General features: G+C 36.9%; 4 protein-coding genes and 1 long non-coding RNA gene across 7 annotated transcripts; 4 read left to right on the top strand and 1 right to left on the bottom strand.

Moving 5' to 3' along the window:
- Nucleotides 1-103: 103 nt before the first annotated feature.
- On the top strand, nucleotides 104-3891 carry LOC111777409 (elongation factor 2). 2 transcript variants are annotated; one of them, XM_023656989.2, is made up of 4 exons: nucleotides 104-254; nucleotides 669-727; nucleotides 834-921; nucleotides 1289-3891. In XM_023656989.2, exons 2-4 carry the CDS (start codon nucleotides 725-727, stop codon nucleotides 3727-3729), a joined length of 2532 nt encoding a protein of 843 aa, XP_023512757.2. In that variant the 5' UTR covers nucleotides 104-254; nucleotides 669-724; the 3' UTR covers nucleotides 3730-3891. The 2 variants fall into 2 exon arrangements, with proteins under 2 accessions (XP_023512757.2, XP_023512756.2); XM_023656988.2 differs by lacking the exons at nucleotides 104-254; nucleotides 669-727 and having other exon boundaries at nucleotides 807-921.
- A 984-nt stretch (nucleotides 3892-4875) lies between these two features.
- Nucleotides 4876-12919, top strand: LOC111777411 (serine/threonine-protein kinase 12). Of its 2 annotated transcripts, none has more exons than XM_023656992.2 (13): nucleotides 4876-5475; nucleotides 6202-6276; nucleotides 6384-6479; nucleotides 7104-7189; nucleotides 7430-7550; nucleotides 8315-8394; nucleotides 9418-9480; nucleotides 9769-9893; nucleotides 10524-10609; nucleotides 11771-11892; nucleotides 12074-12185; nucleotides 12296-12394; nucleotides 12701-12919. In XM_023656992.2, the coding sequence occupies exons 1-12, from the start codon at nucleotides 5074-5076 to the stop codon at nucleotides 12392-12394; spliced, it is 1467 nt and encodes a 488-aa protein (XP_023512760.1). In that variant the 5' UTR covers nucleotides 4876-5073; the 3' UTR covers nucleotides 12701-12919. The 2 variants fall into 2 exon arrangements, with proteins under 2 accessions (XP_023512760.1, XP_023512759.1); XM_023656991.2 differs by having other exon boundaries at nucleotides 12666-12919.
- A 1070-nt stretch (nucleotides 12920-13989) lies between these two features.
- On the top strand, nucleotides 13990-18033 carry LOC111776770 (elongation factor 2). Its single transcript, XM_023656123.2, has 4 exons — nucleotides 13990-14145; nucleotides 14562-14613; nucleotides 14688-14775; nucleotides 15336-18033. The coding sequence occupies exons 2-4, from the start codon at nucleotides 14611-14613 to the stop codon at nucleotides 17774-17776; spliced, it is 2532 nt and encodes an 843-aa protein (XP_023511891.1). The 5' UTR covers nucleotides 13990-14145; nucleotides 14562-14610; the 3' UTR covers nucleotides 17777-18033.
- Nucleotides 18034-18504: 471 nt separating this feature from the next.
- Nucleotides 18505-19692, bottom strand: LOC111776772 (HVA22-like protein f). Its single transcript, XM_023656124.2, has 5 exons — nucleotides 19579-19692; nucleotides 19432-19458; nucleotides 19214-19336; nucleotides 18866-19112; nucleotides 18505-18779 (listed from the first exon to the last, which is right to left on the bottom strand). Exons 1-5 carry the CDS (start codon nucleotides 19623-19625, stop codon nucleotides 18753-18755), a joined length of 471 nt encoding a protein of 156 aa, XP_023511892.1. The 5' UTR covers nucleotides 19626-19692; the 3' UTR covers nucleotides 18505-18752.
- LOC147789113 (uncharacterized) lies at nucleotides 19335-20628 on the top strand. The gene is made up of 2 exons (XR_015412114.1): nucleotides 19335-19493; nucleotides 19657-20628. It is a non-coding gene; the product is annotated as an uncharacterized LOC147789113 (long non-coding RNA).
- Nucleotides 20629-23058: the final 2430 nt, after the last annotated feature.

The following is a 23058-nucleotide window of genomic DNA, read 5'->3' as shown; positions in this document are numbered from 1 at the left end:
ATTACAAAAGGACATATCTAAAGGAGGATACTTTTACAATTTATGTCGGTGTTGACTTGGCCCAGCCCAAACATAAACCCTAGGTGCGCAAATGGCCCGTTTTCCTCGATACCGCATATTAAACGTATTATCACTTCCCCACCCTTCTCATTCCTCCTCTGCCGCACGCTGTCTCGGTGCTCTCTGCTCCTCGATTCATTTCTGCAGGCTAGAGGGGGGTGTCTTCCTTTTGTTCTTCCTCCATCGCTGCACAGGTTCTTCTTCCTTCTGATTCAGCTTCCTAGTAATTTCAGTGTTCTTTTGTCTCTAGATTATTTCGTGCATGTTTGTTTGTGCGACTTACCAGATCTGCTTGCTCCGTTGTTTATATTCGACGGATGTTTACAAGATCCGTTGGCTAGTCGTTAATCTTCGATGGATCGGATGATTGAAAGAAATTATATGTTGCTTAATTCAAGTAATTTCGTCGAAGTTTTAGTTACTGAGTTAATGATGAATTCGTTCAATCTACGTGGCTTCGGCTAATGAGCTGGCTATGTTAAGATTTGTTTTATTTTTGTAATGATGTGTATGTTTTTCTAACTTAAAAGTTATGATTTTGGTTTGCGATATTGTTACTGTTTGTTTTGTTTAATTTATCGTTTTAACAGTAATATTTCTTTTTTCAGCGGTTTATATAGTCTCTATTTCTTGGACATTGTGAGGATTTAGAAGACTTGTCAAGATGGTTAGTATTCTCTCCTCGTTGCGATTTTAATCGAGTGATGTGCGAATTGCTTCTTCAATTCCTTATCTGCTTTCACTTATTAATATTTGAAATTATGTGTGTACAGGTGAAGTTTACAGCCGAGGAGCTCCGTCGAATTATGGACTACAAGCATAACATTCGTAATATGTCTGTTATTGCTCACGTCGATCATGGTAAGTTATTTGTTATGGAAGGATTGACATTGTTAACTTTCATTTATTGTTATATTTGTTAAGTGGGCGTCAGTATGCTTTTTTTTTTGAGAGGATTTCACATGTGAATTCACATAATAATAAATAAATGTTTCTGTCCAATTTTTTTTAGTTGAACGAAGATTCTTGGACTTGTTTTCTGTTATTTAATTCTCCTAAAAAATTGCATATACATACATTGTCTCATAGTTGATTCAAAAAATGGGTATTTGTGGGAAAACTTAAGTTTTAAGAATCTTTACTACTATCTATATATTATAATCATATATCTTCTTTAGTGCTTATTTATTTAACTCACTATTTTTTTTTTGTTTCTTTTCCATTTCAGGGAAGTCCACTCTTACAGATTCTCTTGTGGCTGCTGCTGGTATCATTGCACAAGAAGTTGCGGGTGATGTTCGGATGACAGATACCCGACAAGATGAGGCAGAACGGGGTATCACCATCAAGTCGACTGGAATCTCCCTCTACTACGAAATGTCTGATGAATCATTGAAGAGTTACAAGGGAGAGAGGAATGGAAATGAGTACCTTATCAATCTTATCGATTCGCCTGGGCATGTCGACTTCTCGTCTGAGGTTACAGCTGCTCTACGTATTACTGATGGTGCCCTTGTTGTGGTGGATTGTGTTGAAGGTGTTTGTGTCCAAACGGAGACAGTGCTTCGTCAGGCGTTGGGAGAGAGGATTCGACCTGTGTTGACTGTTAACAAGATGGACAGGTGCTTCCTTGAGCTTCAAGTAGATGGCGAGGAGGCTTACCAGACCTTCCAGAGAGTTATTGAGAATGCTAATGTGATCATGGCTACATATGAGGATCCACTTCTTGGTGATGTGCAAGTGTACCCTGAGAAGGGAACAGTTGCTTTCTCTGCTGGTTTGCACGGTTGGGCTTTCACCCTGACCAACTTTGCAAAGATGTACGCCTCTAAATTTGGAGTGGATGAGTCAAAAATGATGGAGAGACTTTGGGGCGAGAACTTCTTCGACCCTGCCACCAAGAAATGGACCAGCAAGAACACTGGATCTGCAACATGCAAACGTGGATTTGTTCAGTTCTGCTATGAACCTATCAAGCAGATTATTGCTACTTGCATGAATGACCAGAAGGACAAGCTATGGCCTATGTTGCAGAAGCTTGGAGTTGTCATGAAATCTGAAGAGAAGGATCTTATGGGTAAAGCATTGATGAAGCGAGTCATGCAAACATGGCTCCCAGCTAGCAGTGCTCTTTTGGAAATGATGATCTTTCATCTCCCTTCCCCAGCCACGGCACAAAAGTATCGTGTTGAGAACTTGTATGAAGGTCCACTAGACGATGCTTATGCTAGTGCCATCAGAAATTGTGACCCTGAGGGACCTCTTATGCTTTATGTATCAAAGATGATTCCTGCATCGGACAAGGGCAGGTTCTTTGCCTTTGGTCGTGTCTTCTCTGGGAAGGTTTCAACTGGTTTGAAAGTTAGAATCATGGGTCCAAACTATGTCCCTGGAGAGAAGAAAGACTTGTATGTGAAGAGTGTCCAGAGAACTGTCATTTGGATGGGAAAGAAGCAAGAAACAGTGGAGGATGTGCCTTGTGGTAATACGGTTGCCATGGTTGGGTTGGATCAATTTATCACCAAGAATGCTACTCTGACAAATGAGAAGGAAGTTGATGCTCATCCAATCCGAGCCATGAAATTTTCTGTATCTCCTGTGGTGCGTGTGGCTGTTCAGTGTAAGGTGGCATCTGATCTTCCCAAGCTTGTGGAAGGCCTTAAACGTTTGGCTAAGTCAGACCCTATGGTCGTGTGTTCCATGGAGGAATCTGGTGAGCACATTGTCGCTGGTGCTGGAGAGCTACATCTTGAGATCTGTCTGAAGGATTTGCAAGATGATTTCATGGGTGGAGCTGAAATCATAAAATCTGACCCTGTTGTCTCTTTCCGTGAAACTGTCCTTGAGAGGTCATGCCGCACAGTGATGAGCAAGTCCCCCAACAAACACAATCGTCTGTACATGGAAGCACGACCCCTGGAGGAAGGACTGGCAGAGGCTATTGACGATGGTCGCATAGGCCCACGAGATGATCCTAAAATTCGGTCTAAAATTTTGGCGGAGGAGTTTGGTTGGGACAAGGATCTCGCGAAGAAGATTTGGTGCTTTGGTCCTGAGACTACTGGCCCCAACATGGTGGTTGATATGTGTAAGGGAGTTCAATACCTGAATGAAATCAAGGACTCCGTGGTGGCAGGTTTCCAATGGGCGTCTAAAGAAGGTGCGTTGTCTGAAGAAAACATGAGAGGCATCTGTTTTGAAGTGTGTGATGTGGTTCTTCATGCTGATGCCATCCACAGAGGAGGTGGTCAAGTTATTCCCACAGCTAGGAGGGTGATTTACGCATCTCAGTTGACAGCCAAACCCAGACTTCTTGAGCCAGTGTACCTGGTGGAAATTCAGGCCCCGGAGCAAGCTTTGGGAGGTATTTACAGTGTTCTTAACCAGAAGCGTGGACATGTGTTCGAGGAAATGCAGAGGCCTGGTACCCCTCTCTACAACATCAAGGCATATCTCCCTGTCATTGAGTCGTTCGGATTCTCGAGCACTCTGAGAGCTGCAACTTCTGGCCAGGCTTTCCCTCAGTGTGTGTTTGACCATTGGGACATGATGTCTTCAGATCCATTAGAAAGTGGCTCCCAAGCTGCACAGTTGGTTGCTGATATCCGTAAGAGGAAGGGATTGAAGGAGCAGATGACTCCATTGTCGGAGTTCGAAGACAAGCTGTAGATCACACTCGTGTGGTTGGTGGTTATTAGGTAAGAAACGCTTATGAGAGGTTCTAATTTATTTTCGTCTGCTCTGCCTATGGAAAGTTCTGTTGTTTGAAAATACTGTTATGCTGGACTATTTTATTTTCAATTGTTTTTTTATAAACTATTATTTAGATTATTCTCCATTTCTGTTAAAGATGCGTGATGACGACAATCTTTTTTTTTTTTTTTTTTGAGTCCTCAGGATTCCAATTTTGTAATATTGTCTTTTGAAATCAGGTTGTAGTTTGATTTTAGTCCTGAACCATATTTAGGATTGTTCTTATTTTATTTTGCCAATATAGGAAGTAGTGGAAGGAGAAATAGGGAGCTAGAGCCCAATATTTAGGAAATATGAATGGAAGTCTTCTGATTGATGTATGATTTTTGGTCTTTAAAACTGTATTAACTTCCTAGCAAAATTTTCATATTTTCGTAGTAAAATAGTAAATTCATTGCAAAATTTTTGAAACAAAATTAAATTTTTAGTTTTCAATCATGAATTAATACACTACTAAAATATGGATTGACAGTAATCAAATGGGGTTTAGGAGTTTTTAAGATAAAAATGGTGTCGTTTGTAAAGTGGCATATTTGTCTGAAGAAATCAATAGTGTACTGAATCGAGCAGTTAAAAAATATCGTAAGTGTAAGTGGTATACACTACGTAAGCAATCGCGTTACGTTTAATCTTTCCTTCAAAAAATAATATATATATTATCGACATAATAAAGTATGACGAAAATGAAATAAGAAATGATACTTCGATCATTTTTGTTTTATTTTAACTTTTGAAATTGATTTCAAATGAAAGTTTTGTGGAAGAATGATAATTTAAGAGATTATTTATTTATATATATATATATATATATATATATATATATATATATATATATATATAGATTTATTGACATAAATTGACAGAGTTGGGAGAAAAGTTTGGATGGTTTTGAAATTAAAAAAAAAAAAAAAAAAAAAAAAAAATAAAGTTTTCAAGTGGGATTTTATAATTATATTTTAATGAATTTAATATAATTTATTTGAGGAAGGTTGCCAAGTAGGGAAAGAAAAAAAGAAAAAAAGGTGATGTTAAATACTGCAAACTTTTACTTTATACGTTAGCCTGACTGAGTCGTAGTTATCTGTTTATCGGTACCAAGTCGCCGTCTAAGCGACACAGTCCCATCCCAGCAGAATCGCCAGCTAACTATCCCTCCTTTTTCATTTTCCTTAATCTCATTGTCCTTCAGAATCTCGAAACTCCTGCGCTGAGGATGGGGGGAGATGAATTCGATTCCATTGACCAACCGACTTTGGAGGAATGCAGTGTATATTAATTTTGTCTGTTGTATGGTTTTTTGAGGTGGTGGCAATTTGGATCTTTCCCCCCTCCTCTTCCTCCATGGATGGTAGTGTACGAGCTCGTTTCCCACTCGGAAAACAGTCATCGCTCAAGCCGGAACGTGAAGATTCGGCTGTGGTTACCGATGAGCTTGATGATTCGATCGTGATTGACCCTGGGATTAAGCTCATGTACCTGGCGAATGATGGCGATTCGGATGGGATTAGGGAGCTACTGGATTCGGGTACCGACGTGAATTTTCACGACACTGATGGCCGAACCTCTTTGCATGTTGCTAGTTGTCAGGGCAGGCTGGACGTCGTTGAGTTGCTCCTCGAACGTGGTGCAGATGTCGACGTTCAGGACCGATGGGGCAGCACGGTGAGTTTTAGGATACTCTGTTTCTGGTATATTACATTAGGATGGCCGCTACGTTTTTTTTTTTTTTTTTTTTTTTTCATAGCATATTCGACTCCCCTGACTTCCAAATACAAAAATAAAAGAAGGATGTTAATATCAATTTGAAAATTTGGATGATTATCTTATGGTTGAATTTCTTCACATTTTTATGAGCAAAGTTGTTTATTGTTTCAATTAGCACTATTGCTTCTGCCACATAACTGAACTAATACCTCTAATGTTATTGAACACACGAGGAAATGAAGTTAGCAGTGCCTTAGTTTCTGATTGGTTCTTTAAGGTTTCGCTAAACATCCACATATGTTAGATGGTTGAAACATGGTAATTGAAAACTGAAAAATGTGTCTGAAAACAGTCAGATTGGTATGTTGGACATTGCATAAGCGATTGGTATAGTACCCACAATATGAATTTTCTTCTTCTTCCAAACGATGTAAAAAAGAGGGGTGGATATTTGAGCCATGAAAAGTATTTCTAGAACGAATGTGATGGATTTAACATTTAACTGTTTATGGATTCTACCTTTTGAAGTATTGTTCCTCTTTTTAAGAAACAGTTCGTAGTTGGCTACCATACTCATTTACTCATGGTACTTAATACATTTTCTGTTTCTATTTAATAATCTGGGTTAAAAGAAGGAAATGGTTGAAGAATTTGAAGTTATAGAATTTATTTTGTGTTTAATAGCCTCTTGCAGATGCCATATATTACAAGAATCATGATGTGATCAAACTCTTAGAAAAACATGGTGCAAAGCTACCGGTAAGATACTGTAATTAGCACTTTAATGTGCAATTGCTTTTATTCTGTATGTTCTCACCTCATTGTACTTACAAGTTGCTGGGAATATTCCCTCTTGTATATCCCAGATGGCTCCAATGGTAGTGCAAAATGCTCTTGAAGTTCCGGAATATGAGATCGATCCAAATGAACTTGATTTTTCTAAGAGTGTGAACATTACAAAAGTAAGTTTACGTTCATGCTATGCTATCAAGTTTCTTTAATACATTTTCTATTTTCTGAAGTATTTTTCTTTGTATATTAATATGATAACAAATTCAAAAGTTTACGTAAAATTGAGGAATCTCTAAGTGAATGAACTTTTTAAATTTTCAAAGGGGATATGCATGACAAAAAAGCTAGTACAGTTCCAGCCAAATTTTCTGTTTAATATTAATACTAATTTAAGGATTCTGAAATTAACAGGAACAGAAGGATTTCAGTCACTTTTTAATCCTACGATTGCAAAATACAGTTATCAAAATTTTCACTCCTGGTCTGAGCATTGTGGCATAGACTTGGCTTGCTAAGATTAGAAAACTACATGTTTGGATCTCAATTAAAATTATGTCAATATTATCTAGCTTATGGATCCCTCATACTTTCTGTTTGATTTTTGCATTTGCACGTTGTTGAAACCTATTATAAATCGAAGATGTGGCCAATTTTTTCTAATTCTTTTCGTAATGTAGATCCTTGTTGATATATACATGTGAATTTGGGTGCTATTTGTTTATTTAACAGAAACAAGAAATCAACTGACTTCAATTTTGCTAGTCCTCTGAATCCATTAAAATATAATTACACAGGGAACTTTCTGCAGTGCTTCTTGGCGTGGAATTGAAGTTGCCGTGAAGACACTAGGCAAGGATGTTTTCTCCGACGAGGATAAAGTGTGGGTTTGATTTTGTGAAATCATTATTTCTGTTTCTTATGTTTATTATGCTTCTTTTAACTCATCATAGTTGGAGGTGGACTTGATAATTCCCCACAATTTTGGGTACTCTGCGTATCAGATTATTGGAATTCCATTAATGTCCATTTGGATAGCTCTACGGCTTTCCCTTCTATTCTGTTAGATATCGAAACTTAAATCTCTTGATATCTATCTTATAGTAAAGTTTTAATGTTACAGGAAGGCATTTAGGGATGAACTTGCTTTACTACAGAAGATACGGCATCCTAATGTTGTGCAATTCCTGGGAGCTGTAACACAAAGTAGTCCAATGATGATTGTCACAGAGTATTTGCCCCAGGTCTGCCCTGTTTTCCAACTTTATTATATGAAGGAAGTTTGACCACGTTCTTCTTTGGGGAGCTTTGCAATATTATTCACTATCACTGCATTCCTTTAAACTTTTTCATTTGAAATGCTCAAGTGGTAAATCAATATGGTGAAATAGATAGCTGTTCATGAAGTTTTAGGATAGCATGTTACAATTTGTAAATGCATTAGTGTTATCATCTAGATGTATTCTATATATGTTCCCTAATGATTTTGTTTACCCCAGCATGTTTTCTTTCAAATTGTTTCTAAGAAAATCTGCAGGACAGTATTCCTATGTATACCATGTTGTAAGATTAAAGTGAAGCAGCGGCCTTGATATGTTAAAATCTTTCAATCTTGTAGAATTTGATGTGAGCTTGAAATTAGTCTTGAGGTATAGTGAATATGGAGAAAGAATAATGCATATTATGGTCTATTTGAGTAGGATAGAAGGTAACATTTCCATGCTGGAGTTGTAGCTAAGGTTTTTAATCTTTAATTCATGCACACATTTCCATGTTTAATGCTTTTGTATGTAATAACTTGAAGAATGTTTAACGGCACTTCACATAAATCATGACCAACTGTGGACAGTTATTGTTTCTATTTCTTTGTCTTGGTGTCCTATATTCAAGCTTTTTATAATTACTCTCTCAGTTCTATGTGTCAATTTGAAACAATTTTTGCAGTGCCTTGTACATTTCATATATCACTGAATTGTTTTTTCTTATAAAAATTTATTTCTTTTTCCAGGGGGACCTTCATGCATTCTTGGAGTGTAAAGGTTCCTTGAAGCTACCAACAGTTGTAAAGTTTGCTCTTGACATTGCAAGGTCAAATCAGTTTAATGTTCCTTTAATTTGTTAGAAAGTTTTTTCAATCTGGAAAATTGGAAATTAATCAATTATTAGTATAAAAAACATTCGTAAAAAAGTATGATATGGCCTAGTGCTACTTCATATCACTACCGTTTGGCTAGAACACATATTGATCCTTGCATTTAAGGTAAAAGAAGTTGTCTTTACATCATTCTGAAATTGGATTATCTTGATCGCCAGTCGCCACTCAAGATCCTTGCATTTAAGGTGAAAGAAGTTATCTTTACATCATTCTGAAATTGGATTATCTTGATCGCCAGTCGCCACTCAAGATGGCTCAGTCATGAAAAAGGACGTGTAGCATCATATTTGGGATTTTGGAGGAGATCACTATCACTTTTTCATTAGAAACTGGCAACGAAGTCATTACCACTGATTTTAGTTTGGATATTATTCTCAAGCCAAAAAATAACTAAAATTGTCCATGATTAATGGAAAGAGCACATGAGATAGAAGGTGCACGTTAATATTTTCTCTCAAGAGAATTAACTTCATTACAGAAGATGACATTGGATAGATTGCATTTTGACTCTAAGATGTTGTTTCTGATCAGTTCTAGTTCCATTTAGTTTTGGAAGAATCATGTAGCATGAGTTGGATATAATTGAAAAATGTTTATTGACCTTGTAGATTTTTTCTACCCAAACCATGTTAGAAAAGTTGATAGACGGATTTTTGTTTTATGTTTCTACTATTCAGGTAACTGAGTTGTGCCCTTCATTATAGTATATATGGCCATTTTGTTTGTTGGTTGTTTGCTCTAATATGTTATAATTTAACTATGCGTGAGGTCTTATTCTTCATGATTGGAGTTCCTTTCTCTAAAGGCTCCCATTTGTGGGCTTGGTTTTTCTTATGCACTTATATTCTTTAATTTTCTTCTTGATGAAAGTTGACTTTTCATCCCCCCCCCCCCCCCCCCCAAAAAAAAAAAAAGAAGTTATAATCTTACTAACATAATTCTAATATATTTTACAGGGGAATGAATTATTTGCATGAGCATAAACCTGAAGCAATAATCCATCGTGATCTTGAACCTTCGTATGTTTTTATCTTTTCTCCCTTACCATTTTATCTTTAGAGATGGTTATATGAAAAAAAGATTGTGAAATGGCTAGAGTAGAACACTAAAAGTGCCAATGTATAGTAGAACTATAATTAACTGAAATCAATATATTGGAAGTGCCTAATATTATTTCCATGGTGCACTTGAAGAGTTAGGCTAAGTTACCAAATGCTAAAGAATAATATGGCATGAGATTTAAGTTATCAATTGCTAAACAATTTGAACTTTGAAGGTTGCTTATTTGTTTATGAGTAAGACAACAGAAACATACTGCGGGATGATTCTGGACACCTGAAAGTTGCAGACTTTGGAGTTAGCAAACTTCTAAAATTTTCTAATAGAGTTAAAGAAGACAGACCTGTGGCTGTGACATGTCAGGAGACTTCATGTATGTTTATACTTTGACTGAAAGTAGTTTTCTTTTCTCTCTTTTTCTCCTCGATATGTTTTCAGAGGGACCATGTTGAATGTTATAACATATATATTGTGCTGATCGTGGCCTTGATTAAAATATGGATGTTGTTATCGATATTGGGAATTCAATTTTACAGATTTATCAATATCGATGAATCTTTCTGTAAATAAAAAAATAAAGAAAATGGAATTAATAATCAAGTTGTTTTTAGTTCCAAACTAAGCTATAGATGTTGTTATTTAGTATTTATATTGACATTGGGATTAGCAGATACTATTTTTTTTTTTATGGGTAATTATAAAAGATATTAGAGATGTTGATTAATTCTCAATATCAATGTCAGACCTTTTTGTCTATGAATATATCGACGAATATTTCACTCCTTGTATGGAACTACTTTGGACCCATCCACTACACTGCTTTGTGATACGCCTGTCTAATTTCTAAGAAGATCATGCTTAATTTCGGTCCAAGCCTTAGTTGCAACAATCCTTTCACTTTACTAAAAGAAAGTATAGAATGAAGATCCCTTATGAAGTTGTCATGTATTGTGTGTATATTCTCTGTACCCATTTATGGAAGTTGCTGGTTTCTCTTGTACAGGGAAATATGCTGCACCTGAGGTTTATAAAAATGAAGAATATGATACGAAAGTGGATGTGTTTTCATTTGCTTTGATATTGCAAGAGGTGAAATCTCTCTAAATGATCATTCTTCTGTTTGTTGCAATGTCCAACTTGTTGTGTCTAGTTCATGCTTTTCTTGGCTATGACATTTTTTTTTGTTTCGTACTGGTACATATTGTCATGCATTGTCAATTATCCTCAGCTGAATTATACTTGTACATAGGTACTTTTGTATTGTTTTTGCTCAAATATAGTTTCCATATAGTTGGCAAATATATGTGTGCCTTCAACGCTCACTAAGGAAAACAATTGCTATTGCTGCAAGGCAATGAATTTCAGTATAAATATCCCATGCATGTCTAGTTGTTAAATTGTACTTCTCTGAAGCCACTTCTCACACAGTTAATAACTTCCAGTTGAGTGATGAAGGGTTCTCCAAGCTCAGTTTATAGATGAAGATATGCATTTTTTAAGATCATTTATTGACTTGTTCTTTTTTAAATAAGATGTTTGTCATTTAAAAGTGGACTTTGATATAGGTAGGATAAGTGAACCAGTTATTTCAAAAGCTCATAACCAATAGTATTGAGTCCAGTCTTCTTTAAAACCAAGCTCGAGAGTCTATTCTAGTCCAATCTGTTGAGCCCATTTATTTGAGGCATTCCTAATAACCCGATTTGGCTTCCCAATAAACTATCATAAAACCTCCAAGTGGAGGCGCCATGTTTGGAAGAAGTAACTGCCAAGGAAGACACTCTCACTTCATCAACTAGGAAAGGCCACATGAAACCAACACTTAAATTCACGACTTATTCAACAAGTTCTGATATCTGTTTCTGGAACTTGATGCTTCTTCTTTGATTGTCGCTTTTCCTTTTCCATGTAGGAAAAATAACAACTATCATAAAACTTCCAACTGTCATGACACCCCCTTCAGCTCGTGAGAAGAGAACTACTTTTTTCCACCCCCACACCCTCATATGTAAATTGAATTAGGGGGATAGCTATGCCAGTCAGTATGCTTTATTGGGAGAATTTTTATCCATCAACTTGAGGCTGTAGCAAGTTTTCCTTTCAATTGAGTTTCTGAAGTATATATATATATATATATGGGTCCTTTGTTGAATATTCACTAAATTGTAGGCTTTGGATTTATAATTCGTCGTTAATATTGGTCCGATGTGCTCTTGCTAATAACACGTAATATTTTATGGATTAATGTAGATGATAGAAGGCAATCCACCTTTTTCAACAAAGCCAGAAAATGAAGTACCCAAAGCTTATGTAGCTAATGAACGGCCACCATTTACGGCTCCACCTAAGCGTTATCGGCATGGAATACAGGAGTAAAGTCCTTTTCATTTGCATGCTATGTGCATGCCAAGTAGTTATTGGCTATCATATTTTCTTTTGTTTGCAAGTCATTTCGTAGTTGGAATATTTTTATGTTTAGTTTGGCTCATTACAAAGCATGATAAACTTCTGTCAAGTCAGTTCATCTTAATTCCTGCACTTTCTTGTCTACAGACTAATCCGGGAATGTTGGGATGAGAAGCCACATAAAAGACCCACATTTCGGCAAATAATCGAAAGGTTGGAGGATATTAACACTCAACTTATGCAAACAAGAAGCTTGAAGGTGCACAAGCTCTCTCTCTCTGTTAATCAATCATACTAACAGCCAGCCATTTTGTTTCTCATCATTTGAAATGTAACCATAGCCATTTTTGTCACATCAATTGTTTACAGGTGAATCCATTCTGCAATTGTTTCCGGAACCTGAAAGCCTTATTTACAAGTGAAAGGACTAATCCAGGCAGCAGATCTTCTTACTCGGAAGCCAAATGAGTTAGTATTCCTCGAGATTCTCGGTCTTTTCCTTCTTTCTCTTCCATACACGTCGTGATGTTTTGTTACTGGAAAGAATGTCTAAAGCATCATCTTGTGCACATCTTTGGCTTATTCTGCCTTGGAAACATTGCTCAAACATGTTTTGCTTGTTCTGTGCCTTAACTCTGGTGTCTTTCCAATATCTCTACCTATTTCATCAATTGGATCATCCTTGTCAGTGTTACTTGTTTCAGTTGAAGCTCTTTTCTTTCTTTAATTTTCTCCATAGCATCCACAGAGAAGAAATATCCTTCATCTTTGTAGTTGATGTAATGACGCCCCATGAAGACCTGATACCTTGCTAAACAAGATTATGAGACCAGCAGCTCATCTTGGCACAATGCTCAGCAATTATGGGGCCAAAATCTTACTGGGGAAATCATCGTATCGGCGTATTAACCTGATATCTATTTTGGCTCGTGACGTTCTAAAAAGTAACTATTTTGGTCATTAATATAATAATATTATACAAGTTACAGAATATATGTGCATCGTATACATGCTTATGCTTATAGAAGCTTTCATATCAATTGTCGAAAGCAAATTACAGGTGTGGGTTGTTTTTCAAATTAGAGACTAAAATGAAAAATAACTTGAAAAACATGAATCAAACTTGATTTAAACTGTGTTATTTTTAATTGCGATACCACTTGTCACAATCGTACTCTTAATGGCAGCGGACTTGCGATTGTGCGACACTCACTTTTCAATGACAAGTGAGCTAAGTCAATTCGTTCTTGTGTCGCCTACGACCATGCGACGTATGCTCGAGCCTTTGACCTCGGTTTAAGAGAAGGTTTTAGAAAAACGATGGCAGAGAGAGATTTTACCTTTGACCTCGGTTTAAGAGAAGGTTTTAGAAAAACAAGGGTAGAGAGAGATTTTCGAAAGAGACGTTATATAAGCAAGCAAGAGAGTAACAATAACGGCTCACCGTATATAATCTTGATCTTGGAAGCAAGAGAGTAACAACATAACCTTGGAAGCAAGAAGCAAGAGAGTAACGATAACGGCTCACAGTATATAACCTTGGAAGCAAGAGAGTAATAATACGGCTCACAGTATATAACCTTGAAAGCAAGAGAGTAACAACAACGACTCACAGTATATAACATTGGAAGCAAGAGAGTAACAACGGCTCACAGTATATAACTTTGGAAGCAAAAGAGTAACAACGGCTCACAGTATATAACTTTGGAAGCAAAAGAGTAACAACGGCTCACAATATATAACCTTGGAAGCAAGAGAGTAACAACGGTTCATACAGTATATAACCTTGGATAGGGGATATGACATTTAGAGACTTATTAGACATAAAATTGAATACAGACTCAATTAATGCTTAATTAAATTTAGAGATTTATTAGACATAAAATTAGGGCACCATTTTGCAAATAATGGTCAAAAGTAAGACCAAATGACAAATACGCTACATGTGCAAAAAAAAGGAAAAGAAAAAGTGAAAGAGGTTACTTTTGCAATTTTCAGTTAGAGGACTTGGTGGCCCAGCCCAATCGCAAACCCTAGATGGCGCTAAGAGGAAATGCTTCTTTGATACCGCATATTCGGCGTCGCTCTCACTTCCCACCACCTCTTATTCCTTCTCTCACTCCCGCTGTTTCGGCGCCTGTACTTTTCTTTTGTGGAGGCTCAAAGAGACAGTCTCTTCCTTTGCTCTCCCTTCATCGTCTCTCAGACTCTTCTTTCTCGTGAGCACTCTCTCTCTCTCAGCTGAATTTATTTGCAATTGTATCTGTATTCGTGTTCGTCACTTGCGCTCTTTCTGTAGGTTTGGTGATAATGAGATCTGTTTGCTCACTTGTTTATATTCGATGAATTCTTTCGAGATCTGTTTTGGTTGTTACTAGTATTCGATGGATTGAGTAATTGAAAGAATTGTTTCGATGCGTAATTAGAGTAGTTTCGTTCAGGTTATGGTTATTATTTTTTTTTTTTAATGTTAGAATAATGAGATTTAAGCTGGAGAGTTTGCTATGCTATATCTTGAGATTTTCTCTTTTGATATTATGTTGAAGATAATAGTTAAATTTGTTTTCACTGTTGACCTGATTATTTCTGATTATTTAATCTTTTAACAGTCGTATACATTTTTTTCCCCCTACAGTTAAAAATCTCTTATCCGCGGACGTCGTGAATTTTGAAGACTTGTCAAGATGGTCAGTACGCTTACTCTTGACGATCTGCAACGTACTTTTTCACTTTAATAATCTGTAATCTTCTATGTGTTCAGGTGAAGTTTACAGCCGAGGAGCTTCGTCGGATTATGGACTATAAACACAACATTCGTAATATGTCTGTTATTGCTCACGTCGATCATGGTAAGATATGCTAATTGAACTATTTTTTAGGCTTTTCAAATGTGAATTTAGAGAACGATATAAAAATTTATGCTGGACATTAAATATAAAGTTACGCACCCAAATTTTGTTTCCTTAGAGATACTTCTAGCGCGTGCACAGGCCTATTGGAAACGGTACTTTTGCTGATCTATTGACACCTTTTTTTTTTTTTTTTTTTGAAAGAATTAGTAGGTTATTTAAAGATGAGGAAACTCATGCAGACTAATAATTTATTTACAATATTTTTGTTGTGACTCTCTCATGGTGTAAATTTTGTTATCCTCTGCTCAACCGTTATATTCTCACTGATCTCTACAAAAACTAGAAGAATTTTGTTTGGCTTTCTTCTCCTCTTTTGTAATTTCATACCATGTTTCCTAGGAAAACTATTGATAGGCTTGCTATTTTCTCATTGATATGAAGTATGAGCATTGACATTGAAAAGGAAGTTTTAAGAGCATGGCGAACTAATTATGAATTGTTACTATACATCCTTTTTAGCCCTTATTTTATCTCCCCACCTTTTTTTTGCATTTCAGGGAAGTCCACTCTTACAGATTCTCTTGTGGCTGCTGCTGGTATCATTGCTCAAGAAGTTGCGGGTGATGTTCGGATGACAGATACCCGACAAGATGAGGCAGAACGGGGTATCACCATCAAGTCGACTGGAATCTCCCTCTACTACGAAATGTCTGATGAATCATTGAAGAGTTACAAGGGAGAGAGGAATGGAAATGAGTACCTTATCAATCTTATCGATTCGCCTGGGCACGTCGACTTCTCATCTGAGGTTACAGCTGCTCTACGTATTACTGATGGTGCCCTTGTGGTGGTGGATTGTGTTGAAGGTGTTTGTGTCCAAACGGAGACAGTGCTTCGTCAGGCATTGGGAGAGAGGATTCGACCTGTGTTGACTGTTAACAAGATGGACAGGTGCTTCCTTGAGCTTCAAGTAGACGGCGAAGAGGCTTACCAGACCTTCCAGAGAGTTATTGAGAATGCTAATGTGATCATGGCTACATATGAGGATCCACTTCTTGGTGATGTGCAAGTGTACCCTGAGAAGGGAACAGTTGCTTTCTCTGCTGGTCTGCACGGTTGGGCTTTCACCCTGACCAACTTTGCAAAGATGTACGCCTCTAAATTTGGAGTGGATGAGTCAAAAATGATGGAGAGGCTTTGGGGCGAGAACTTCTTCGACCCTGCCACCAAGAAATGGACCAGCAAGAACACTGGATCTGGAACATGCAAGCGTGGATTTGTTCAGTTCTGCTATGAACCTATCAAGCAGATTATTGCTACTTGCATGAATGACCAGAAGGACAAGCTATGGCCTATGTTGCAGAAGCTTGGAGTTGTCATGAAATCTGAAGAGAAGGATCTGATGGGTAAAGCATTGATGAAGCGAGTCATGCAAACATGGCTCCCAGCTAGCAGTGCTCTTTTGGAAATGATGATCTTTCATCTCCCTTCCCCAGCCACGGCACAAAAGTATCGTGTTGAGAACTTGTATGAAGGTCCACTAGACGATGCTTATGCTAGTGCCATCAGAAATTGTGACCCTGAGGGACCTCTTATGCTTTATGTATCAAAGATGATTCCTGCATCGGACAAGGGCAGGTTCTTTGCCTTTGGTCGTGTCTTCTCTGGGAAGGTTTCAACTGGTTTGAAAGTTAGAATCATGGGTCCAAACTATGTCCCTGGAGAGAAGAAAGACTTGTATGTGAAGAGTGTCCAGAGAACTGTCATTTGGATGGGAAAGAAGCAAGAAACAGTGGAGGATGTGCCTTGTGGTAATACGGTTGCCATGGTTGGGTTGGATCAATTTATCACCAAGAATGCTACTCTGACAAATGAGAAGGAAGTTGATGCTCATCCAATCCGAGCCATGAAATTTTCTGTATCTCCTGTGGTGCGTGTGGCTGTTCAGTGTAAGGTGGCATCTGATCTTCCCAAGCTTGTGGAAGGCCTTAAACGTTTGGCTAAGTCAGACCCTATGGTCGTGTGTTCCATGGAGGAATCTGGTGAGCACATTGTCGCTGGTGCTGGAGAGCTACATCTTGAGATCTGTCTGAAGGATTTGCAAGATGATTTCATGGGTGGAGCTGAAATCATAAAATCTGACCCTGTTGTCTCTTTCCGTGAAACTGTCCTTGAGAGGTCATGCCGCACAGTGATGAGCAAATCCCCCAACAAACACAATCGTCTGTACATGGAAGCACGACCCCTGGAGGAAGGACTGGCAGAGGCTATTGACGATGGTCGCATAGGCCCACGAGATGATCCTAAAATTCGGTCTAAAATTTTGGCGGAGGAGTTTGGTTGGGACAAGGATCTCGCGAAGAAGATTTGGTGCTTTGGTCCTGAGACTACTGGCCCCAACATGGTGGTTGATATGTGTAAGGGAGTTCAATACCTGAATGAAATCAAGGACTCCGTGGTGGCAGGTTTCCAATGGGCGTCTAAAGAAGGTGCGTTGTCCGAAGAAAACATGAGAGGCATCTGTTTTGAAGTGTGTGATGTGGTTCTTCATGCTGATGCCATCCACAGAGGAGGTGGTCAAGTTATTCCCACAGCTAGGAGGGTGATTTACGCATCTCAGTTGACAGCCAAACCCAGACTTCTTGAGCCAGTGTACCTGGTGGAAATTCAGGCCCCGGAGCAAGCTTTGGGAGGTATTTACAGTGTTCTTAACCAGAAGCGTGGACATGTGTTCGAGGAAATGCAGAGGCCTGGTACCCCTCTCTACAACATCAAGGCATATCTCCCTGTCATTGAGTCGTTCGGATTCTCGAGCACTCTGAGAGCTGCAACTTCTGGTCAGGCTTTCCCTCAGTGTGTGTTTGACCATTGGGACATGATGTCTTCAGATCCATTAGAAAGTGGCTCCCAAGCTGCACAGTTGGTTGCTGATATCCGTAAGAGGAAGGGATTGAAGGAACAGATGACCCCACTTTCCGAGTTCGAGGACAAGCTGTAGAACACTTGCCAGCCTCTAATTGAGTTGTCTGCCCTGGCTTATTGGAAGTTTTTTTGCTTATTGATCTAAGAGACGCTGTTATTTTACTTTTTGAATGAGATTGAGGATTGTTCTCTTTTTTCTGTACGCACGCTAGAGGGAAGCATAAAAAACTTCACAGCGAAGACCAGTAGAATTTGTCTTTATCCCTGGTTTGGATATTTTTTGTTTAATGCTAGTTATATTTCATAAAAATGTATGTGGTAGCTTCTCTTAAAGTGGAACAATTTTGTCTCATCATATCTGAAATTTTAACGGCGTAATCCATCTTTGATACGTCAATTGCTTACAGGTTTAAGCCATTCAGCTATCGTCACTTGAACCTCAAGGTGCTCAAAGTGTTATCACTTCTGTAAGAAGACGGAAAGGACTAATCCAAATTGCAGATCATCTTACTCCGCAAGCAAATGAGTAAGTCCTATTCGTTTAGAATCATAATCTTTTATTTTTCATCTCTCTTTGATATCGACTATATGGGCTTTATATTTGGAGATCGCATATTTATGTTATGACTTTATCGAACAAATTGATTTGGGCTTGTTGTGCGTACCACTTTTTTTTTCTTTTTTCTTTTTTTTTTTTTTCCTTGGATGAGATAGACTAGGCTGTCTCAACTGGTTTCCTCATATCATCTCTGCTTCTTTATTTTAATTAGACCATCCTTTATTAACTTTGTGGGAAAAAGAATATAGGATTTACTTGTCTCAATTGATTTCCTGGAATTTAGGAGAACATTATTGTTCGGTAGGAACTCGTTTTTTTACAGTTCTTATCCACAGAAAAACCAAGCACCCTTGATTGTTTTCCCTCTTGTGCAGAATACACAATATACAAGCACACAACATGAAATCGTATTAGTAGAGCCCAACCATTACTCAAGCCTTGTAAATATTAAATCATCCATTTTTCTTCAACTTCATCGTAGAAGGATTTCTTCTCAGTGTTTCTTTGCTTCTTTTTCAGCCTACAAAATCAAGTCTAACAGGATTAACATCATAGATATCTTTAAGTATTATAGCATCAATTTGAATATAAATAGAGGCAGCTTACAGCTTTGACAACTCGTTCAAATGCATCGGGTCCATATCTATCGATATAACGCTCCGCTGATTTCCTAGAATCCAGAGTCATCATCTGGAGAACTTTCTTTTGATTCTCTGGATAGTTTGGATTCACATATCCCCCAATCTTAACATATTTCCTCACTATATTCTCGTAGATATAGGCTGACCCATTGAAAATTGGTAGAACCAACCATAAACAAGCCACGAGCTTAATGTATCCCCAAAGTGGAATCCTGCATGCCATCCCATAGCCTTTAAAATGTAGACTTGAAGAAGAAGAAGAAGAAGAAGAGCCTCAAAGAATAGTTTTGTGTATTAAGTACTAGAATTATACCAAACCAGGATTCTCCAAAATGTTAGTTCGAAGAGGGTTATGAGGGAGTATATAACCCAATAACTCAACCATTGTCGGTCATCAAGACTTGAAGGACTCTCAATTGCTCTAATTGATGCATATCTGTTCATTCATATGCATTAACCTTTTATGAATCATCTCTTGCAGCCATGAAAAAGGACACAAGATTTAAATGCAAATGGCTTATGTGCACTTACAAGGGAAAAAAAAGCATCACGCCAGGCCTGGATCAAGGAGAAGCCTAAATTTGTCAAGCAAGGTAATGATAAACAATGACATAAAACAACAAGATATTTGGGTTTTGAAAGTTAAGAGAGACATTCCCCCAAAAGATTAGTTTGTACCCAATTATTGTATACAAATGTTTAGCCATAGCTCCAAGAATACCCATCTCTGACGAACTAAATCTTTGTTGTGTTCAGCTGCAAAACAAACTTTGGAGTATTTGTTCTTTCAAGATGATGAAAATGAAGGAAGAAGGTTGGGTTTATAGGGAAGTGCAATAATTCTGAAGCTGAATAATTAAGCAAGGTAAAGAATGTCTGTTCCAGCTTGTTCTTTACCCGCACTCCAAGCAAAATCCACAAACTTCAAAGGAAGTCGATCAATGGATGGAATGAAACAAAAAGGTAGAAGAATATAAGGTCCTTTCCATGCTTTTCAACCATTCCAACTTGCATTTATAGCCAGAAAAGGTTTGTAGGTATATACCTTCCCTTTCTTCTCTTTCCTTTTTGCCTTCCGAGTCTGAATTTTGTTCCTTCCTCGACTTTATCTAGCTAAATCTTATAATTATAGCTACGTCGTACATGTCATTACTATATCAAACTTTCATTCAATATATACTAAGTTTTGAAACATTAGAATAATATTGTGATTTTTGAACGAATAGAAGTACGTATTATTTGATTCATTACTTACTTAATGTGTCCGAAAGTTAATTGTGTTTTACTTTTACTTGTTTTTTCTTCAATATTCAATGTTCATATTGATGTTTGAATCCAGTAAAAGAATCTTTGAACTTTTATCTTTGTGAAATTACTGTGGTGAAGAATGCTTCTGCAATTGGGTCTCAGTGCATAAATAATTGGATGGTGATTGAAAAGGAATGGGCTTGGATAGCCAATCCAAAGATTCGATCTTGAGAAAGTAGGATGCGACATGTCGGTCTTGTCTTGCCATTCACTTCCTACCGGTTGCTTTGGAACATGGTCGACATGACCACGTGTTGGACTTCATTTATTAGCCGCAAAGTCCAAGTTTTTACAGCTTCGGTTACGAAACGACATGTCATTTCCCGTGTTTTTGGATTTGGTTAATCCAACTTAACCAACCCACTTGCTTTTGGATTTCTTTAATGGTAATACTTTTATAATTTGAAAATTTCAGTGTAATTGTATGTTTTGATGGTTAAAATCTCTGGTATTTACTTATTTTAGACAATAAAATAAGATCAATAATACAATTTCAAATTATGAAAACTATTTTTCAAATACTTAAAAAAAAAAAAAAATTACCACTCGTGTGTTGACCTGACATATATTCATATGTACGTCTTCCTTGTCTTTTGAAATTTGTATATTTGGTCAATGTCTCTAAACTTTTAATTTCATATTTATTATGTTTATGAAATTTGAATTGAAATTTATAAAAATAAATTGATTTATTGGAGCCCTAAGTTTCAATTTTGAAGACGATTAAATAGATATAAATTTTGTAATTAAAAAATTAGTGTTAAATATAGGTAGGTTACCTGGTATGATTGTGACATTATATTATGTGGAATTCATGATATTAGGTAGTAAACATTGAAGGAGTCTGGCATCTTTCACCGTCATTTTCATCTTTAATTACATTTGTATTTACTTTATGCTCACCTTTTCTCCACTATCTTTTTCTTTTTCTTTATTTATTATTATTTTTTTTCCATCCTCTTTCCCTTTTAAATAGTTATTGTAATTTTTATTTTTCATATTTATTTTGATTCGGAACTCTTTATATACTAAAATATTTTCAGGAATTCTGACACGAATGACTGATGAAATTGAAGTAGACGTGATATGAACTAAGAGACATCAATCATACAATATACTTCAATGAACATGTGAAGAAAAGGTTGTCAAAATTATCAAAAGATGTTCTTCAATGTAGCATGAATTGAAACATCTTTTGATAATTTTGACAACCTTTTCTTCACATCTTCATTGAAGTATATTATATGATTGATGTCTCTTGGTTCATATCAAGATGCGATCGACGTTTAGTCGACTCTACAACTGCACCCTTCCAAGTTTGCTCCTCACTACAAGTGCTCGTGCATATGAAATAGATCTGATAGTCATGTACTACTTCGTCATAAAAGAGCAATGTATGGGACAAGACCCTTTCAAAAGCAATGGTACGGAGAGTCTGAGGTTGTTGCATCATGACCAACTCGAAAGGGTTGAAGTTCGACGTGTCCTTGTCACTAGAAACTTTGAAAGTAATCAATCGCCCTCTACAGTTTCAAATTTGGCACGGTCGCGCTTTAAAATGTGAGGCTGAAAACGATACGTAACGGGCTAAAGCGGACAATATCTGCTAGTGATAGGGTTGAGCTGTTATAAGATATCTTTAACCAATGGATCAAAGATTTGAATCAACAAACCAATTTCAATCATACAAATATCCTCCAACTCGATCAAAGCATCAAAATATTGAAAAATGGCACAAATTTAACATCAAAACACTCATCCTAACATATTAAAATTTGTTGAAATTGAGATTTGAATGTTGAAGTTTGTTCCCTAAATCAAAGCTGTTTGATTTTGACTCTGAATTTTGATGAAATTGATGAGAAAATAAAGGGGAAAGAGAAGCATGCATGCACCTGTTTCATAGTGCTTTAATTAACAAGCTGCATGTAATAACATTGACAAAGGGGGATGCTTTTCCTCTCCCTTTGTACAAATCCCTCTTCTATTTTTCCTTTTATATTATACTTCTCCTTTCCTAGTACTGTCAGTCTTTGTCCCCTCCCAATGTATTTCATTCATTTTATTTCACACTCCTAAACTACTCCAATTTGAGCATAATTTAGCCGTTAATGCACTCGTTAAGTCTATATATACTTATAATCTTATTTCACGAAAAAATAAACGATACCCACAAGTCAAAAATCAAAATTTTATATCGTATTTAATCAAATAAACCTTTTTAAAAATCTGACTAGGTTTGGTAACTTCAACTTTCACTCCACTGATGCACGAGCCAACACAGTTCAATGAATATCTGACTCAACTGAGTCATTAATAACCGATTAGCACAAACACAGAAGTCTCCTTTAAAAAACGATAAAACGAGGATGAAACTTGATTTGATGTAAGAGGAATAGCGGGAATAATTGCATAGGTAGTTTTCCCTAATGGCCTAATTTCATTTGGGTTTACAAGAAAATGGTAAAAATTGAAGTTGGGTATGTGAGAGGGAAGAATTCAAAAGGGTGACCAAAAAAATGAAGAATCAAAACATGGGTCATAAAATAGGATACCAAATCAAGGATGGATAATGGCCTTTCATGGATACTTGACCCTACAAAATAAGGACCCTTTCAATGGCAATTTTGCAGCTCAGTATCTGAAAGCTGCATATACATATATGTATATATATATATATATATATATATATATATATATATATCTATATATATCTATATATATCTATATGTGAATAATGAAGTCAAGAAAGAAATAAAGAAGATGAACAGGAAATTACATAGGATTCTTATTTTACTTTGGAAGATATTCTTTTGGGGGTTGAAAATTAAATTAACGATGATCTTGAGT

Source organism: Cucurbita pepo, chromosome 16 (assembly GCF_057944985.1).
Source record: "Cucurbita pepo subsp. pepo isolate OVF chromosome 16, ASM5794498v1, whole genome shotgun sequence".
In the NCBI taxonomy this organism is placed as follows: domain Eukaryota; kingdom Viridiplantae; phylum Streptophyta; class Magnoliopsida; order Cucurbitales; family Cucurbitaceae; genus Cucurbita; species Cucurbita pepo.
The sequence above is the reverse complement of the archived record's forward strand: the minus strand, read 5'-3'. Positions and strand labels throughout refer to the sequence as shown.

Excerpts from the sequence above, each read along its gene's own strand:
- LOC111776772 (XM_023656124.2), bottom strand. The coding sequence starts at position 19,625 with ATGGGTATTCTTGGAGCTATGGCTAAACATTTGTATACAATAATTGG. Across the intron at positions 19,459-19,578 it reads CATTTGTATACAATAATTGG|GCCTGGCGTGATGCTTTTTT; the intron begins GTACAAACTAAT and ends TCCTTGATCCAG. Across the intron at positions 19,337-19,431 it reads GTGATGCTTTTTTTTCCCTT|ATATGCATCAATTAGAGCAA; the intron begins GTAAGTGCACAT and ends ATGAATGAACAG.
- LOC111777411 (XM_023656992.2), top strand. The coding sequence starts at position 5,074 with ATGCAGTGTATATTAATTTTGTCTGTTGTATGGTTTTTTGAGGTGGTG. Across the intron at positions 6,480-7,103 it reads AGAGTGTGAACATTACAAAA|GGAACTTTCTGCAGTGCTTC; the intron begins GTAAGTTTACGT and ends ATAATTACACAG. Across the intron at positions 9,894-10,523 it reads GACATGTCAGGAGACTTCAT|GGAAATATGCTGCACCTGAG; the intron begins GTATGTTTATAC and ends TCTCTTGTACAG.
- LOC111776770 (XM_023656123.2), top strand. Across the intron at positions 14,776-15,335 it reads TATTGCTCACGTCGATCATG|GGAAGTCCACTCTTACAGAT; the intron begins GTAAGATATGCT and ends TTTGCATTTCAG.
- LOC111777409 (XM_023656988.2), top strand. The coding sequence starts at position 822 with ATGTGTGTACAGGTGAAGTTTACAGCCGAGGAGCTCCGTCGAATTATG. Across the intron at positions 922-1,288 it reads TATTGCTCACGTCGATCATG|GGAAGTCCACTCTTACAGAT; the intron begins GTAAGTTATTTG and ends TTTCCATTTCAG.